Source organism: Aulonocara stuartgranti (genome assembly GCF_965226115.1).
Source record: "Aulonocara stuartgranti genome assembly, chromosome: 4".
Lineage (NCBI taxonomy): Eukaryota > Metazoa > Chordata > Actinopteri > Cichliformes > Cichlidae > Aulonocara > Aulonocara stuartgranti.
In genome coordinates this window covers 34,072,160-34,092,617 of record NC_138942.1, presented here as the reverse complement: position 1 = coordinate 34,092,617, position 20,458 = coordinate 34,072,160, and the positions used below count along the sequence as shown (strand labels likewise).

General features: G+C 39.7%; 1 protein-coding gene across 9 annotated transcripts in view; it reads right to left on the bottom strand.

Moving 5' to 3' along the window:
- Nucleotides 1-20,458, bottom strand: part of LOC309704694 (uncharacterized protein) — a 50,059-nt gene that overhangs the window by 3,336 nt on the left and 26,265 nt on the right. For 6 of the 9 annotated variants that reach the window (XM_082530067.1, XM_082530069.1, XM_082530072.1 and 3 more), the window contains 9 exons: nucleotides 20,267-20,360; nucleotides 19,965-20,021; nucleotides 18,965-18,997; nucleotides 16,964-17,578; nucleotides 7,406-7,423; nucleotides 7,238-7,258; nucleotides 6,188-6,282; nucleotides 1,645-1,680; nucleotides 1,034-1,081 (listed from right to left, as the gene is read on the bottom strand). In XM_082530067.1, coding sequence (XP_082386193.1) covers nucleotides 1,034-1,081; nucleotides 1,645-1,680; nucleotides 6,188-6,282; nucleotides 7,238-7,258; nucleotides 7,406-7,423; nucleotides 16,964-17,578; nucleotides 18,965-18,997; nucleotides 19,965-20,021; nucleotides 20,267-20,360 — 1,017 coding nt within the window. Of the gene's footprint in view, nucleotides 1-1,033; nucleotides 1,082-1,536; nucleotides 1,681-6,187; nucleotides 6,283-7,237; nucleotides 7,259-7,405; nucleotides 7,424-16,963; nucleotides 17,579-18,964; nucleotides 18,998-19,964; nucleotides 20,022-20,266; nucleotides 20,361-20,458 lie in introns of all 9 variants that reach the window. The other 3 variants (XR_014276328.1, XM_082530068.1, XM_082530074.1) reach the window with 3 other exon arrangements.

Here is a 20,458-nt window from a genome sequence, read left to right as displayed (position 1 = left end):
TCCTTGTTCACCTGATCTGAACCCCATTGAGAACCTGTGGTCCATCATCAAATGTGAGATTTACAAGGAGGGAAAACAGTACACCTCTCTGAACAGTGTCTGGGAGGCTGTGGTTGCTGCTGCACGCAATGTTGATGGTGAACAGATCAAAACACTGACAGAATCCATGGATGGCAGGCTTTTGAGTGTCCTTGCAAAGAAAGGTGGCTATATTGGTCGCTGATTTGTTTGTTTTGTTTTTGAATGTCAGAAATGTATATTTGTGAATGTGGAGATGTTATATTGGTGTCACTGGTAAAAATAAATAATTGAAATGGGTATATATTTGTTTTTTGTTAAGTTGCCTAATAATTATGCACAGTAATAGTCACCTGCACACACAGATATCCCCCTAAAATAGCTAAAACTAAAAACAAACTAAAAACTACTTCCAAAAACATTCAGCTTTGATAATGAGTTTTTTGGGTTCATTGAGAACATGGTTGTTGTTCAATAATAAAATTATTCCTAAAAAAATACAACTTGCCTAATAATTCTGCACTCCCTGTATGTCCCATATTTGTACAGACACTAGTAAAAAACTTGCAAAAGGGATCATTTCTGAATGGTGTATTACTGAATTTCCCAATGCAAAAAACAGGTAATTTCTTTTCAACATAAAATTGTTAGCCACAAAAAAAGAAAAAAGAAAGAAAGAAAATCACTTCTCTTTTCAGCTCCTTGCAAAAGAAATTTATCCCAGTGAACTGTGTGTTTCTTCCCAGCAGAGAGAAGTCCAGTATGGAGCACACAAACAGACCTGGATTATTATTCTTTTTCAAGAGCTGTTGGAAAAGAACATTTTAGTAGCTACAACTTGATGCCTTCTGACAAAAAAGCAAACTTATTATTAAATCAGTCAAGGCTGCGTTTCTGTTTGTTTTATAATCCATTCTGGTCTAATTCAACCATCAGTCAAGGAAACCACGTGTGTGAAACATTAAGTCTTTTAAAAGGCACCGTTTATGAAAGTAGTAGTATAGTAAAAAATTACCATTAATAAAATGGAACCCTCTCCAATGCCGCTGCGAAATGTGTTACGCTAAAAAGAGAAGAAAATAATACTGTTAAAGCACAAACACCCTGACCAGGGTTTAACACAAAGTGGACTCCACAAATGTTAAGAAACAGACAAATCACTTCTGTTGTTCTTATTACTGAAATTCATTAGCAAGTAAGACTATAATAAAGACTCAGTCACAAATAGCTGAGTTGAAAACATTTCAAAGTATATTAAAAATTATATTAAAGAGACAATGTCCTAAGTAAACACGAGCTGTTACACTGTGGTTGAAAGGTTTGTCACTGAAATCTGAGTTTGTTTGCACCTTTATTTTCCATTATCTGCATTTGTCATTCAAAATCTAGTTTAAACTTCATTCCATCGAGCACAGCGACTAGGCTTTCATGAAAATCCTTTCATAAATATTTGTGATATGATGTGATATTCAGATCCCCCCCTTATAATAGAGACATGCAAGAGCCCACCCCTCTCACTTCATGCTTTCAAATAACTGCAACTTTAATTGGATCCTAATTCTCCGAGCTTCAGTCACAGTGTAGCATCCATCAGTAGCATCCACAGTCTTAAAAAAATATCTGTACCACTGTCATCGCCTCTTCTTCTTTCAAGTTTGGAATCTGAAGCAGAAATGAGACAGAAGCCAAAGTCAAAGTTAATTTCCTCATCAAAGTGACAAATTTGCTATTACGTAAAGTTTAACACATACTCTGTCATGTTCTCACAGAAATTATACAGGAATTGATCTTCTGATTCTGATGAATAACAATATGTCTGGGTAAATGCTGCTATACCCTTGTATAGAGCAGGACGATATGACCTAAAATATTTATCACGATATACTTTTGAAAATTTGAGATAACGATATAACTGACAATATAATTGACACGAGACAAAATTCTTTACAACTCCACAACTTTATTAGTGCAAAAAATAAAAATAAAAAAAAATAAAAAAAATAACCAATGATTTTCACTTAAACAAGCAGCTGTTTTTTATGTCCAAGTTATGTAAAAATTTAACAGTGCAAATGCAAATTCCTCGCTGACAGTTTAACCAAAAGGCATTTCCAGTGGAAACTGGCCGACATATCCTCAGCATAACCATGTATAATATCCACAAAACTTAAAAAGAGCTTATACATACACACACACACACACACACAATACAGTAATATTATGTTGAAGCACAGTACGCATCGCTCCGCCTACGATAGCCGTAATGCTCCGGCAATCCATCAAGCGGTGCGGCTTCGTAGCTTAGCAAAGTCGTACTGAAACATTTGACAGATTTTCGAGCGCCGTGCACATAAAATCGTTTCGAGGTCAGTAAACACAACCAGAGTTCATACATAAGGCACACGGGATTATAAGGGGCTCTGTCGACTTTCAGAAAAATCAAAGGATTGATTTTAAGTGTGCCGTATTTTCCAAACAACACGGTAATAACAACGGCCCGCTAGCATGCGCTACCAAAAATAGTGCTTTGTTGTGTATCTGACGGACGAAAGCTGAACCAGTTCCACACCAGTGAAGCTGCAGCATTTTTACAAACCTGGGGCCCGTTCTTCGTATCTCGCTAAGTAAGTTAGCTGGATTTGATTGTTGACGATTTCGTGTGATCTTGGATCGTTCGGTTCCCCGAAGCTCATCCGGGACTTGCTGCCATAGCAACAGAGCCATAAGCGTAAACCTGCTCGGGAGCAGGCTTACTTTATGTAAACAGGATTAGATCGCGGCCACGCAGGTATGTCCGCTTCATTTATACGAAAGCAACAGCGATATTCCACCACTGTTTCACCATAAATAAATATTATCAATGTAACTAAAGATAATGCAGTACTTGATCCTGCAGCACTTGATCCATTTATTGATTTCATACAGATACAGGTCATTTCCTAAAAAAGGGAAATGTACTATTAACATTCTATTACATGTATGTGATTATTACAGATGTAATTCATATTTCAGAGTAGTAATAGTAAATTACTTTGTGTAATCAAGATGGGAGACCACGGCTATAAAAGCGAAGGGGGATTTGGGAAGCCTGTCGCAGCCATGTCCTGTCCGTTTACGCGAGCCACCCATTGCGGAAGGTGCAAGATTGATAAGGAGAGTCCTCAGAATTCAGCGTATATTGCGGGACAGACAGGATCCTTTAGCTCAGCGCGACAGTGTGCTCATAGAGAGATATCGATATTCCCGTGAGGGTATTATTTACTTAACCAACTTGTTGACGAGGGGGTGCAGGACCACCACCTGTCTTTTTTTTGCTCTGCCCTTTTCTTGGTTGCTGTTATGAACAAACAGATTATTTCAGGGTCTCTTTTCAAGAGACTAAAAGCAATACAAGTGATAAATATTACCATTCTGTAGAATATTCGTATATTTCACTTTTACTTGTTCCCATGTGCTAGTGGGTCCTGTCGTGGCTCTAATGTGAAAGAGGATATAATGTAATATAATATAATAAATCTAGCCTACCGTCTACTGGTTTTGGCCAGAGGGGCCGATGGCGCGATATGGCAGCCTGGCTTCTGTCAGTCTGCCCCAGGGCAGCTGTGGCTACAACTGTAGCTGCCTCCACCAGTGTGTGAATGTGAGAGTGAATGAATAGTGGCATTGTAAAGCGCTTTGGGTGCCTTGGAAAGCGCTATATAAATCCAATCCATTATTATTATTATTATTAAATTACTTACGAGTTTAATTTGTCAGCAACTTCCTGCCAGCCCTCTCTCCTTGCTTTTGCAGCCTTTGCAGTGTTCCCTTGCGTTTTAATTAAACTCTGAAACTCCTGAAATCCCTCACTCAAGAGTTCTTGCTCTGCTGCCGAAAAATACCGAGCGCGCTCCTTCGACATTTTCGCCAACCAATCAGAGGGTTGCCGATCAATGTTTCTACTATCGATGCGTAGCCCCTTTTACGGCACCCAGTGATCTCACATTACTTCATCCAACTGTACTGATCGTCAACAGCAGGTGTGTTCGGGGAACCGGATTGGCGAGCTCACGGTTAGCGCGATGGTTTGGTCTTGGATGTGTCATTTGATCTTGGATGTAGTAAGCGACGTACGAAGAACGGGCCCCAGTTCTGGTTTCATTCATCAATCCGCTTTCGCTCTTCTCATTCTCCGTCGCCGCCATGCTTTTTCCGCCATGTGCGTATGAAAACAAAGGCACTGCACATGCGTGTTTCACCCATATTCTATCGCGATATTTTCTTATCGTTGCCCAACATTATACCGATGTTACCGTGAACGGTATGATATGGCCCAGCCCTACCCTTGTATTCTTTAAGCCACAGGTATCACACACATGGAGAAGTTTCAGATTTCTGACGTTTTACTGTATTGTCATAGCTTTTCACAATTTTCTCTACTGATAAAGACCTTGCTATCATAATACACAAAACAAAGTAATTAGATAAGAGTTCAATAATAACCATTAAAAAAACAAAACATCAAATTTCCTCCTTTTCAGTATTACTGTAAATTTCAATTCCACAAAGGAAGACCGTTTATTTGAAAAACTGGAATTTTATGTGAATTTATGGGAATTATTCTCCTTTTTTCTGTAATTTTACACATTTAGCCATGCTGGAAGATTTCTTTCATGTACTATAGCAGCATTTGTTTATGATTTAGAAAAACTGAGAGAATACTGTTGAAACTGCACTATTTTTATACACTCAACAAAAATATAAACGCAACACCTTTGTTACTGCTCCCATTCCCCATGGGATGGACGTAGAGACCTAAAATTCATTCCAGATACACAATATAACCATCCCTCCCAAACAGTGGTCACAAATCAGTCCAAATGTGTGGTAGTGGGCACATCTGCTATATTGAGATAATCCATCCCACCTCACAGGTGTGCCACATCAGGATGCTGATCTGACATCATGAGTAGTGCACAGGTGTACCTCAGACTGCCCACAACAAAAGGCCACCCTGGAATGTGCAGTTTTGTCTCACAGCAAAATGCCACAGATGCCACAAGCAATGAGGGAGCGTGCAATTGGCATGCTGACAGCAGGAATGTCAACCAGATCTGTCGCCCGTGCATTGAATGTTCATTTCTCAACCATAAGCCGTCTTCCACAGGCGTTTCAGAGAATATGGCAGCACATCCAACCGGCCTCACAACCGCAGACCTCGTGTAACCACACCAGCCCAGGACCTCCACATCCAGCAGGTTCACCTCCAAGATCGTCTGAGACCAGCCACCCAGACAGCTGCTGGAACAATTGACACAACAATTTGCACAACCAAACAATTTCTGCACAAACTGTCAGAAACCGTCTCAGGGACGCTCAACTGCATGCCCGTCGTCCTCATCGGGGTCTTGACCTGACTCCAGCTCGTCGCCGTAACAGACTTGTGTGGGCAAATGCTCACATTCGATGGCGTCTGGCACGTTGGGAGAGGTGTGCGCTTCACGGATGAATCATGGTTCACATTGTTCAGGGCAGATGGCAGCTGAGAATGTCCCAGTTCTTGCATGGCCAGCATACTCACCGGACATGTCACCCATTGAGCATGTTCGGGATGTGCTTGACCGGCGTATACGACAGCGTGTACCAGTTCCCACGAATATCCAACAACCTCGCACAGCCATTGAAGTGGAGTGGACCAACATTCCACAGGCCACAATTGACAATCTGATAGACTCCATGCGACGATGTGTTGCACTGCATGAGGCAAATGGTGGTCACACCAGATACTGACCGGTTCTGGGTCCCCAGACCCCCAATAGCGCAAAAAACTGCACATTCCAGGGTGGCCTTTTGTTGTGGTCAGTCTGAGGTACACCTGTGCACTACTCATGATGTCAGATCAGCATCCTGATGTGGCACACCTGTGAGGTGGGATGGATTATCTCAATATAGCAGATGTGCCCACTACCACACATTTGGACTGATTTGTGACCGCTGTTTGGGAGGGATGGTTATATTGTGTATCTGGAATGAATTTTAGGTCTCTACGTCCATCCCATGGGGAATGGGAGCAGTAACAAAGGTGTTGTGTTTATATTTTTGTTGAGTGTATTAAATATGGATTAAATGTGTAGTTGGACATCCTTACATCTCTGCTTTAAGCAACAATCACATCTGAGCTCCCACTCACCTCATTACTCCTTTGAAGCCTCTGCGTGTACATGTAAAAAGCCACCGCCCAAAGGAAGTTGGTGAAGGTAAGGACACCTATTATAATGTGTAGGACTGTTTAAGAAGAGATTGAATATCTATTAAGTTCAAAATAACAGTCCCTTGATAACACATATTTATGCATGAATAAAAATTGTTGGGCTACTAAGAAACTTGTGCTCTAACAGAAAAGGCTCCAAAAAAGGGCCTAGAAAACTTTTTATATTTAACTAGACTATGTCTATATTTAATAGATATAGTACACACTGTATAGTTGCGCTTTTTTAAAGCGCTAAAATATGGTGCAAAATCTCCAAAAGTGGATTCTGATCATCTGAACGTAGCATTTGTGGGAGAAACGGTCTTTCCCTTTTCACGTAGATGGCCTCCTTGACTCCGCGCTCAAACCAGCGTTCCTCCCTGTCCAGGATGTTACATCCTCATCATTGAGTGTCCACTGGCCTGTAGGTGTAAAGACTGCAGAGTCCTGGCCTGACGAGGTAGCTCTTCTGTGTTGTGCCATCCTCTTAGCCAGAGGTTGTTTGGTTTCCCCGATGTATAAATCCTGACAATCCTCCTGCACTTAACAGCGTACACTATGTTACTCTGTTTGTGTCGAGGGACCGATCCTTGGGGTGGACCAATTTTTGGCGCAGCGTGTTTTGGGGTTTAAAAGCCACAGAGACCCGGTATTTAGAAAAAAAATCTCAACTTCTCCAATACTCCTGACACGTACGGGATCACTACAGGTTTTTGCTTTGGCAGGACGCTACGTCCAGATGAACAGAATCAACTTTTGGTGATTTACTTACCTGGATGATTGAGCATCGTCAAGTGCAAAATTCTGTAATTAGTTTTATTATTTAAAAAATTATTTTTAGTTTAAGAATTTGATTTTTTTTTTTTTTTTCAAAGTGGCGGATCGCTTTTTGAATTCACCAGTTTCATTAAAGCATGTTTGGTACTACAACAAAATTGTCCATATACATTTTACTGAAGTAAGAAAAAGTTACGAATAAAACAAGCTTACTGCGCGCTTTTTTTCCAGCACCTATGGAAGAAAGGAAAGACTGTATGAGAGCAATGCAATTGAACACATTACATCAGAGCAAAAACAAAAACAAAGTCAGGAAAAACTATACTAGTAATATAGTATAACTATGAACTACATTCTTTGTTTATTTCAGTAAAAACTTACTTTCGCCCTGCAATGTTTCTGTGAAAGAAAGAAAAGACTGTATAAGTACAACAGCAAAAAACCCTTTTTAATCCGAGTACAGCATCAAGACAGTTAAACTTGTGGGACATTGTTGTGGTCAGGAAAGTAGCAGAGGAGGTTGTTAGTCATTTTCAGCTGCTTTGGTGTTAATGAAATCCACAATGCACTAGAGGGGCAACAACGAGACAAAAAGGAATGGTTGCACAGCTGGAGGACACTGACCTTTTTCCCTCCTTATCTTTTCTGACTGCTTTTCGCTAGTTTTGCATTTGACTGGGGCCAGTGTCATTACTGGTAGCATGATGGGATGCCTGAACCCTACAGAGGTCACACAGATAGTCCAGAAGGTTTTCCGTCTCTCCCAGCACAGTTTCAAGAGCATAGAGGAGATTCTACGACAGGTAGTTACTCAGAGAGCTCGACAGGATTTTAGAAGGTCCTTAACCCATCAGCGTGACCGGTATCTGCTCCTTTGTGCAAGGAGGAACAAGATGAGCACTGCTAGGCTACATAATGATCTCGAGCAGGCCACTGGTGTGAATGTCTCTAACCAAACAATCAGAAACAGACTTCATGGTCTGAGGGCCCGAATTTATAAAATACCAGAACTGGCAGGTTCACCACTGGCGCCCTGTATTTTTCACCAATGAGTGCAGGTTTTAGGGTCTTGTTCACGAGTGAGTGGAGAGGAAACTGAGAGACTGACAAACGCATTGGGGTGGTGAACAAATTCCTGAGTCACTGCCATCAGTAGACTGTAGTGAAAACCTGATTGATAGGAACTCCATGTTCCTCACATCAGTGGAGGAAAAAGAAATAATTGACATTGTACACATGTGCAAATATAAAACATCTACTGATTGTAATGATATTGACATGAAAATCGTCAAGAAGGTGATTGAAGGAATTGTAGGACCTCTAACATATATTTGCAACTTATCATTTCAGACGGAAAAGTGCCAAACAAAATGAAAATAGCTAAAGTTGTGCCGCTGTATAAAACCGGGGATAGACGCCACTTCACAAATTACAGGCCTGTTTCTTTACTACCACAATTCTCCAAAATCCTAGAAAACCTGTTTAATAAACATTAGACAAATTCTTAGATAAATATAAATTACTCTGACAGTCAATATGGATTCAGATCAAAAAGATCAACATCTCTGGCATTAATCGAATCAATTGAGGACATTACGAATGCTATAGATCAGAAACAGTATGCAGCTGGAGTATTTCTGGATCTCAAGAAAGCATTCGACACAATCAATCATGACATATTAATTAATAAACTGGAACGGTACGGGATCAGGGGGGGTTGTACTGCAATGGGTGAAAAATTATTTATTTGATCAACTGGTCTCTGAATGCTATTGACACCCTTTTCTCAACGAGAAATCTGGGCTCGGGAGAGCCTGAGTGCCCTGGAGGGACTTTCCCTGCCGGATACACGATGGACGGGTGGCAGAACTGGAGGATCATGTGCCTGGCGGGACTGTCGATCGAGGACGCTGAAGATATCTATCTATTCGGAACCATGATAACAGGGTTCATGCTGATCGGAGTTGGCTTAGCCCTGGTTTATCGGAGAAATAAGAGAGCGGAACCGGCTGTTCAAACCCCCACAAGGCTGCCCGCTGGAATCGAAATGGAATGAGGCGCAACCTCTCACAACGAACATAATATGGTCAACACCTTGGAGACGCTTGCAGCTGCTGTGAAGGCTCAAAACAACACCATTGAGCGTATGAGGGGAAACATCAGAGAAAGGCCTGCTCAAAATGACACCCTTGAGCGACAGTTGGAAAACATCGCGGAACGGATCACTGCAGTTGTGAAGTCTCAGAATCAAAAGAATGATAACACCATGGAACAGAAGTTTGATACCATCATGGGGAGGCTCGCGACTCTCCAACGGAAATTAACAAAACCAACATAAACATTGCGGATCCCCATCACGGCGCCAGCTGCAGGCCCAAGGCTGGAGCCGAACAATCACTCCCTGATAACGACTGTGTTACGGCTATTCTTCCCATCCCATGCAAGGACACCTGGATTGGCTGGAGGACTGTTTACTTAGCCTGATAGGCCGAAGGACACTGTCTCAGCGCACGTGAAGAAACGATCACGCCAACAACACAAGCCCTCCACAGCAGCACCGAGGCACTCTGGCAGGCCACAGCCAGCAGACCCAGCCAGGCTCCACCATCAGCCAGCAGGCCACAGCCAGGCTCCACCATCAGCCAGCAGGCCACAGCCAGGCTCAGCAGGCCACAGCCAGGCTCAGCAGGCCACAGCCAGGCTCCACCATCAGCCAGCAGGCCACAGCCAGGCTCCACCATCAGCCAGCAGGCCACAGCCAGGCTCCACCATCAGCCAGCAGGCCACAGCCAGGCTCCACCATCAGCCAGCAGGCCACAGCCAGGCTCCACCATCAGCCAGCAGGCCTAGCCAGGCGCCATCATCAGAAATTCCGCTTCCGGGTCCCTCGTGGTGGCCGCCTCGTGCTCTCGCTTCAGTATGCCACACAAGAAAGGCCCAACACCAGAGGAGGTTGAGGACATTAAAACCTCCCTCGGAGCGCTGTGCGGAGACGTGGCCGCAGTCAGGGCACAGCAGGAGCTGCTTCTGGGGCTTCTGGAGGAGGTAAAACAGCTACGCCTCCAAAATGCCGAGAAGGACAGACGGATCATGGATCTCGAGCGGCGGGTGGATGAGCTGGAGCAGTACACCCGTACGAACGACGTGGTCATCAGCGGTATTAAAATCAAGCCGCGCTCGTGGCCGGGAACGTCGGGGAGCCCAGCGACGAGGAGACCCGCTCGGTAGAGCAACAGGTGGCGTCCTTCCTCCAAAGCAAGGGGATAGAGATGGACCTGGAGCACATAGAAGCATGTCACTCACTGCCCAGGAGGAGTGACAGACTGCCGGCCATCATTATGAGATTTGTCAATCGGAAGAACAAGGTCGCACTGCTGAAACAAGGACGCAAACTGAAAGGCACGGACGTTTTCATTAATGAGCATCTGACACGAAAAAACGCAGACATCGCGAGGAAGGCAAGGCAACTGAAGAACAACGGTAAAATACAACATACATGGGTAACAAACTGTAAGATTTTCATTAAGCTAAACAGGACACCAGAAGAGGCAAAAGTACTGATAGTGAGGAACATGGAGGATCTGGACAAGTATAACTGACACCAATGTATCAATTACACCAGGAAATGACATGGACACGTTGAAATTAGTTCTTCAACAGAAAGTAATTGATCTAGATTGTGAATATAAGGAGCATAATATAATAGATCCAGAAATAGATTCTGAAAGTAACTTTCTCTCTTCTTTTGTTAAAAATTGTAATTATTTCACTCAGGAACAATATGAAAAAGAAATTAACCTAGACGGGAAGCTCTCATTAATTCACTTTAACAGCAGAAGTATGTACTCTAATTTTGATTTCATTAAGGACTATTTGCAACAATTTTCTCGCCCCTTTAGTGTTATAGCCATCACTGAAACTTGGTTCAATGTCGATAAAGGAATAGATTTTTGTTTGAATGGATATGATTTAAAATACATGAATAGATTAAATAAGGCGGGCGGCGGGGTTGCTATATATGTTCATAACTCTATAAAATATAATGTTGTAACAACTATGTCTATTGATGGAATTTTGGAATGTTTGACTATTGAGATTATGAATGACAAAAAGAGAAATGTTATAATAAGTTGCATATATCGGACACCCAGTTCAAGTATTGACACTTTTAATGAATGGATAGAAAAAACGTTTGCTTCGGTGAACCAAAAATTACTATTTATCTGTGGTGACTTTAACATTGATTTGCTAAACCCAACAAGGTTAAAAGCCATTGATGACTTTACTGACACGATGTACAGCTTATCACTATATCCAACAATAACAAAGCCAAGCAGAATAACTTCACATAGCGCCACTATTATTGACAACATTTTTACTAATGTCATGGATTTCCAAATTAATAGTGGTCTGCTTGTCTGTGATATAACTGACCACTTACCAGTTTTTACTTTGTGTGACTGTGATTTAAAAAAAATAGATACCAAGATCATGATAGCAAAGCGAACAATAAATGAAGAAGCAATTCATGCCTTCAATTTCGATTTAGCACAACAAGATTGGAGTTCGGTGTATGAAGAGTCAGATGTGGACAAGGCTTATGATAATTTTCTAGATATTTTTACTATGTGGTACAATAAACATTGTCCTGTAAACGAACACATGACAAAGAAAAAAAAGATAAAAAGTCCTTGGCTCACAAAAGGAATTATTAATGCTTGCAAAAAGAAAAACAATCTGTATAAACAGTTCATCAAAGTAAAAACAAAAGAAGTGGAACAAAGATATAAAGCATATAGAAATAAATTGACTGATATTATAAAAACGAGCAAACAACTTTATTATAGAAGAAGATTATATGAAAATAAAAACAATATAAAAGGAACTTGGGACAACTTAATTAAACAAGGATCTTCTGGAACATCATATCCTGAATATTTTACTGATGCAAATGGTGAAAATCACAACATGAGTAATATTGTCGATGGGTTCAATAAATTCTTCATAAATGTTGGCCCTGAACTAGCAGCGGACATCCCGTGTCATAAAAATGAAAATATCAGTAATATAAAATCAAATCCCTTTTCACTGTTCCTCTCAGCTACAAATGAGCAAGAAGTAATAAATATCACATTAAAATGTAAAAGTAAGTCTTCAATGGATTATCATGACATAAATATGTCTGTAGTTAAACAGGTTATTCTGAATATTGCTAGTCCCTTAACATATATCTGTAATTTATCATTTCAGTCCGGTTGTTTTCCAAAAAAAATGAAAATTGCGAAAGTAATACCACTATATAAAAGTAATGACAAACACAGTTTTACCAATTATAGGCCTATTTCTCTACTGCCTCAATTCTCAAAAATTCTAGAAAAACTTTTTAATTCAAGATTAGAAAAATTCCTTGAAAAACATCAAATAATAAATGTTGGTCAGTATGGTTTCAGAACGCAAAGAACCACTTCAATGGCGATAATTGAGGCAGTAGAAGAAATTACTGATACACTGGATAAAAATAAATATGCAGTTGGTATTTTTGTTGACCTCAAAAAGGCCTTCGACACAATCAATCACTCAATTTTACTGGATAAATTGGAAAGATATGGTATTCGAGGGAAAGCTGGTAACTGGTTAAAAAGTTACCTAACAGGTCGGGAACAATATGTTAGCATAGGGCATTACCATTCAGAGAAACTTGGTATTACATGTGGTGTTCCCCAAGGGTCAGTGTTGGGACCAAAACTTTTCAATGTATACATAAATGATATTTTTGATGTTTCTCAAGTACTTAAACTCATACTGTTCGCAGATGACACCAACATATTTTTCAGTAGCGATGATTATACTGATCTTGTAATGACCGTAAACAGGGAGCTAAAATTAATAAAAAAATGGATGGACATAAATAAATTATCATTAAATATAAATAAAACTAAAGCAATGTTTTTTGGTAATTTAAAATATAATATAGAATTACCAATTATCATTGAAGGTGTACCAATTGATAATGTGAGTGAAAACAAATTTTTGGGAGTCATAATTGATAACAAAATTTCATGGAAACCCCACGTCAGACACATAAAAACCAAAATTTCTAGAAGCCTCGCAGTTTTGAACAAAGTGAAACAATTCCTTGATAAAGATGCACTTCGTACTCTGTACTGTACCCTGGTTCTTCCATATCTTACATATTGTGTGGAAGTGTGGGGAAATACATATAAAAATACAACTAATCCATTAGTCACAGTACAGAAACGAGCACTGCGTATTATTCACAAGGCTGGTTATCTAGATCATACTCACAAATTCTTTCTTCAGGCAAAGTTACTTAAATTCCAGGATCTGGTTAATTACAATACATCCATAATTTTGTATAAAGCTTTTACTAAACTTTTACCGGCAAATTTACAAACTAGATTTGAAATTCGAGAAAAGGTTTATAATGTGAGAGGCTTTGGAGAATTCAAATTACCCAGAACTCGAACAACCCGTAAAGGTTTTTGTGTGTCTGTATGTGGTGTGAGAATCTGGAACAGTCTGAGTTTACAATTGAAACAATGCAAAAATATTCATAGATTTAAATGTCTCTACAAACAGTTGGTCTGGTCACAGTATACTCAATGATGGTTTTAGTGTGCTCTGTAATGTCTGTCCTCTTACCATTGCTGGTATGGATTCCAAAATAAAAAATAAAGTGTGCGTATGTATGTACATATATGTACATGTGTGTGTAGATATATATGTATGTATATGTATGTGTGTTTGTTACTTGTAGTTATTACTGCCTGTTACCTGTGGTAATGCAATTTATAATTTATATATTCTGTATTCAGTTATGAAGGCTCTAATTGTTGGTTGCGAGCTGCCGCTTAGATGCTTGTATCTGCCCGGGGCTGTTGATGGGTCTGTATGCAATGATGGGCGTAGCTGCAGGAAGTTTGTTTTTTTTTGTTGATGAGTGAGTATAGGGGTGGGATTTAATAAGTTTTCTTCGTCCCACTCCTTTTTCAGGCAAGTTTTGTTTTTTGTTTTGTGTATTTTATGTTCAATATAGGTATTTGTTGTGCCTGAAAATGAATAAATAAATGAATGAAAAAAAACTATGGACACGCACACACACACACACACACACACACACACACACACACACACACACACACACACACACACTTACACTTACACTGATAAGCACTCACTCATCCCCCCTCCCTTTCCAACGCCTTCAATGCTTGTGCCCTCCCGGGGAAGATAGCAGTCAACTGGACCAGCACAGATGCTGCAGGACCGGATGCGCTGTCTACACCGGCTCTCTCTTACCCTTTACCCGCCCCTGTTGCTTGTCTTGTGTTTCTATGGTGTATTGATAGTCATGTGCTTTTGTGCTGAGGTGTTTTTTCTGTTATCAAACTGTTCTCCCACTAGGAGCTCAGTCTGAGTGGAGTTTTTTTTTCTCCTCCTCTTACCTCATGTTATGTATTTTCGTTGTTTTTTTTCCTATCAGCCTACCTTTCTGACATGTCTGCCCAATGTGATGTTTGTGTAAAGTTGGTCAGAAGGTTCCTTTGTAAGTGCGCATGCGCCATTAGCGTGCTGCCTGCTGTAACCCTAATTTCCCTCGGGATGAATAAAGTATTCTGATTCTGATTCCTCATCATGCTTGGACATTGCTTGTGGTGTTCCACAGGGCTCTGTACTGGGTCCAAAATTATTTATTATTTATATAAATGATATTTGTAAGGCATCTGATATATTAAAATTAGTATTATTTGCAGATGACAAATATTTTTTGTTCTGGGGGAATCTAAAGGAGCTGCTGGATACAATTACTTCAGAAATGTGCAAAATTAAAAAATGGTTTAACAGGAACAAACTATCACTAAATCCAAGTAAAACTAAAATAATCTTATTTGGGAATTCCCTTAGAAATGCACAAGTGCAGATTCATTTAGATGGTGTGGAAATTGAAGGAGTACTTGAACATAAGTTTCTTGGTGTGATTATAGATGATAAATTAAACTGGAAGTCTCATAAATCATATACATAACAAAATTTCAAGAAGTGTCTCAATCTTGAGTAAAGTAAAACACATTCTGGACCACAAATCACTCCACATTCTCTATTGTTCCCTGATTGCACCGTATTTGAATTACTGTGCAGAGGTTTGGGGCAATACTTACAAATGTTCGCTATCATCAATCTTTATATTACAAAAAAGGGCCATAAGGATAATCCATAAAACTGGTTACAGAGATCATACAAATCCACTATTCTTAAAATCAAAAATTCTAAAATTCACAGATCTGGTTCATTTTCTAACAGCACAAATTATATATAAAGCAAGAAATAACCTGCTTCCTGACAATATTCTAAAAATGTTTTCTAAAAGGGAACGGGGATACAATTTGAGGGGGGAATTAAATTTAAAACATCCTCGTATCCGTACAACATTAAAAAGTTTTTGCATCTCTGTGTGTGGAGTGAAGCTGTGGAACAGACTAAGTAAAGATATGAAGCAATGTCCAAGCATGGCGCAGTTTAAAAAGCGGTTTAAGGAGACTGTTTTTACAGGGTACAGGGAAAAGGTAGAGATTTGATAGGATGTTCTTGTCTAATATTTTCATGTGTGTGCGCGCGTCTCACACACACACACACACACACACACACACACACACACACGTTTCTATATATATAAAAAAAATACACATGACATATAATGTAATTGCAAGGAGGTATTTCTGTAGTCTATTGATACTAGATAGTGGAAAAGGGGTGGAATTAAATAAGCTTATGCTTCTTCCTGCTCCTTTTTGAACATGAAAGTTATTTGGAGTTGTGGTTGCTCGTTTTCCTTTTGTTTTGCTTTGTTCATTTGTCTCTTTTAATTCTATTTTGTTGTACTTTTTCAACATGTTCAAAATAAAGATTCAATCAATCAATGGTACTGCAATGAAATTTCAGCAAAACGGACTGCTGTATCATATTTTACTTTGATTTTCAGGCCTACTTTGAATTCAGCCCTCTGTAGGTTGTCCATTCATTCCTGACACATTATCCAGTTCTTGTCAGTATAAATTTCCAACAAAAATCTTCCCCTTTGTGATCTTAAGGAAAAAATCATATTGCTAAATTTTTTTCAGCAGTGTTTGATAGTCAGAATTTTTATTGTTGTTGTTGTTGTTTTTAAACTTTGAGACATTCCAACAATCAAGAATGACAACACAACAGATTGGTGCAGCATAGAGTTTTGCATAGCAAATTTCTGGTGCTGACAGGGGCAGTGTTTAAAAAAAGAAAAAAAAAAAAAGTGCGACAAAGTGCCTTTAACTCTCATTCCTTACAATGGCCAAGAGCATAAGGTATGAAACTGCTGGTCTTTCAGATTAAAGAGACTTTCAAATAAAGTAATTTCATTAGCAAAATTTAGGAAAGTATCTTTTAAAAATGAAGAAGAAAACATTATGGGCGATCGTGGCTCAAGAGTTGGGCGTTCGCCTTGTAATCGGAAGGTTGCCGGTTCGAGCCCCGGCTTGGACAGTCTCGGTCGTTGTGTCCTTGGGCAAGACACTTCACCCATTGCCTACTGGTGGTGGTCAGAGGGCCCGGTGGCGCCAGTGTCCGGCAGCCTCGCCTCTGTCAGTGCGCCCCAGGGTGGCTGTGGCTACAATGTAGCTGCCATCACCAGTGTGTGAATGTGTGTGTGAATGGATGTGTAAAGCGCTTTGGGGTCCTTAGGGACTAGTAAAGCGCTATATAAATACAGGCCATTTACCATTTATCCTAACTAGTAGTGCAATATCTTTTCACAAAAGTTTTTATTATTATTACCCTTACCTGGACATTAGCCATGCATGCTATGCAATTCTCTTTACTGGATGGTTGATTCAGCTGCAGCTGAATACGTTGTCAGAATGATCATTAATCACTGACGTAACTTACCATCCTTCTGTTGCAAATTCAACGGGGATGATGGAGTTGTTATTGTTGAAACTGCTGTTGTTGAGACTTGTGGGTTTTTTATTGTTGAAACTGCTGTTGTTGAGACTTGTGGGTTTTTTATTGTTGAAACTGCTGTTGTTGAGACTTGTGGGTTTTTTATTGTTGAAACTGCTGTTGTTGAGACTTGTGGGTTTTTTGTTGTTGCTTCTGTGGTAGTTGTTGCAGAAGGTGTCGCTGTCGTCTTATTTGTTGTTGCTTCTGTGGTTGCTGTTGCAGAAGGTGTCGCTGTCGTCTTATTTGTTGTTGCTTCTGTGGTTGCTGTTGCAGAAGGTGTCGCTGTCATCTTATTTGTTGTTGCTTCTGTGGTTGTTGTTGCAGAAGGTGTCGCTGTCGTCTTATTTGTTGTTGCTTCTGTGGTTGGTGTTGCAGAAGGTGTCGCTGTAGTCTTATTTGTTGTTGCTTCTGTGGTTGTTGTTGCAGAAGGTGTCGCTGTCGTCTTATTTGTTGTTGCTTCTGTGGTTGCTGTTGCAGAAGGTGTCGCTGTCGTCTTATTTGTTGTTGCTTCTGTGGTTGGTGTTGTAGCAGTACAGGCTGTTGGTGTTGTCGTTTTTGCTGCTGATGTTGGTGGTGGATTGAGTAAACATAAAGGTGGTTTAATAAATGTAATCACAGGGATTTTAAAGGTACAGAAAACTTAAGTATTTAGAGTTTGTCATACATTAATTATGTTAGTGGTCATAAAAATACATTTTGGGGGAAATTTCAGACCGTTTCCAAATTAATTATTAAGATTCTAAATCACTGGGTGATTTAACAGGTTGGTGTGAGAACTTCAGAAACTGCCTGAGATTTTCCTGTATACCCGTCTGTAGGGACCACACAGAGGACCTTTCTGTGAAGGGCTGCACACTGACCAGTACATTTAAAACATGACACTGTTTTACAAATGACTTTTTGTAAATTTGTGAATTTTCTATTACAAAATGTTTATTTAGCTGCTTTACAACAGTTTGGTGTTCTCTAGCTCAAAACACAGAAAAGCTTACTTGCAAAATACTGAAATGTTTCCAAATGTTAATCTTAACAGATAAAGCTTAGGAAATATGATCAAATATGTATTTCGTCCATGTGTGAAACTCAAAGTTTCTTTAAAGTCAGGATATTTACATAAAACAAAAACAAAATAAAAAAAACAAAAAAGAAACTTAGAGGTTTCTTTAAACATTTTTCTTGAATATACCTCTGTTAGCGTGAATTGTTATGTTGTCATTTTTATGCTTGCCAACTCTGATGAAAGAATTCCACTGTCCCCACACACACACACACACACACACACACACACACACCCTTGTCTTAGAACCACGTGGACGTTGCTTTGCTGTGATGTGTTTTGTGTGAACTGTTTCTCAATAAAAAGCAGCGAGAGGAGGCCAGATTTGGGGCACCTAATCAGAAAGTGCAAGTGAAACGATCGATCGCTTTTGCCTTGTTTTTTTTTGTTTTTTTCACGGGAATAAGTCCTGGATACTGGATGGGTCTGAGTTTAGACCCAACAACCTCCATTGGATGGAGTCTGACTGCTTTTAATCTCATTTTTGGGCAAAGAATAGAAAGACAGCAGCAGCTGCCAAGCACTGGAAAAAATGTCTTCTTTTTTTTTTCCATCTGCTAAACAGCAATTTCCAAAATAGAAAAACAAATATTCATCTTTTCCAATAAAATGAAAAATATAAGTCGCACTGTATGTGTGTGCATCCTCTTTTAGAAGTGAAAAGAAATTTCTTGTTCAGTCAAACACGGAGAACACACTTTGTTGTCGTTTTTCTGCTTTTAATGGCTAATCTTGATCAAATATAAAGTTTATGGCTGTATGATGGTCAACTGGGTATTTTTAGGATTTTTTTTTTTTTTTTAAAGTAAATTTCTAGGATCTGACATCAGCTAGAAGCAAAACACACACATGCACTGTTTCAGCATTAATAAATAAAATGTGTTTCCTACCTGGGTTGGGAGAATCTCGCTTACACACTTTTTCTAAACAAAAAAAGAAAAGAGAAAAATATGGAGACAAGGTTGTGAATTTTAAAGTCAACACACTGTAAAACATCCCAGTCACACATTGTTTAAAACCGAAACAAAACAACAGAAAATGTGGATGTAGGTTTCAGTACCTGTACACACATCTCCACACCGGCAGACACAATAGCAGCATGGACACACATGCTTACAATGACGTAAATACAAAGCGCCGACCCGACGCATCAGAATTGTGAGATGTCGGCTTTCTCATCCGACGGCACGAACGCAGACACGCTGTCGGGGCTGAAACCCGACATGTCACAGATTCTGATGCTGCAGGTTTCATCACTCTCCAACCAAAGTTCACTGAACCAGCAGGAAAAGAAGCTCAAAACTACGCTTCACATTTGATAAACATCGTCTGTGTACTTCGAGGACAGTTTCCCATCTCAAATTTCTGTTTTCTGCATTATTTGCTTGCTTTTTAGTCTACTGTTGTGCACAGCACTGCACTGCCGTTTTGTTTGTTCAAAAATTACCTGTGACAAGAAAGTTTAAAGAAATGTAAACTTTTTAAAATTATACCAAATTGCAAATCTCTTAGCTATGTCTCTGATAGCACCTCTGTAACTTTGCTCAGCAGCATCAGGTAATGTTCATATGCTGAGTTCAGTTTCAACTGCAGAATATTTTTAGGGTTATCTGCTATAAAAATAAATAAATTAAAAAAAAAAAAACAGGCCAGGAAAATCACCTTCATGTTTTTTCTGTTTCATCCTCAGTTACTACAAAGGCATCTGCTGTGATGGTTACACCTTTGATAAAGTCTCACAAGTGTCAGTACTGATACGTGATCAGAATTATAATATTTCTGACTGTCTGAGGCAAAATTTCCCCGATTGAAATCAAATCGAAACCTTGTGAATGGGAATCGAATCGGTCATAGAAATCAGTGACCATAGACCTGTGTATGTGTACTTACCGTACACTTTACAGATGTCTTCTGCAGTGGGTTTTTGTGATCCTCCATTTGTTTTGTCTTTGGTGAAAAAGAAGAAAAATGTTAGCGGTAAGAACCAGAAGTTCATTTTAGGTTTATTGTAGGAGATCCACATTTTACGGTTTGAGGAAGACCTGCTCCTTTTCTTCCTCTGAATTTCTAAAATGTCTAAGCTCGTTACAACAGTCGGTGTCACAGTGTTGCTTCTCACAAAGACATTCAAGCAGCAAGTCTTTAAACTAACCACAGCTGAATGTTAGACAAGTATCAAAATGAGGCGATACCTCGTAGACCCTTGGCTATATTTGTCAAGCACATGAAGTGGTAGAAAGGGACACTGATGTTCTCATCCGTCTCGTTACATGGCGGTTTATAGTCCTGCAGGACAAACAACATGTTTATCAGATATATTCCTTGTTTAACCTGAGCAGGAGTAGAAAAAACAAACAAAACTTTAAGAAGAAGAGATTTTTGTT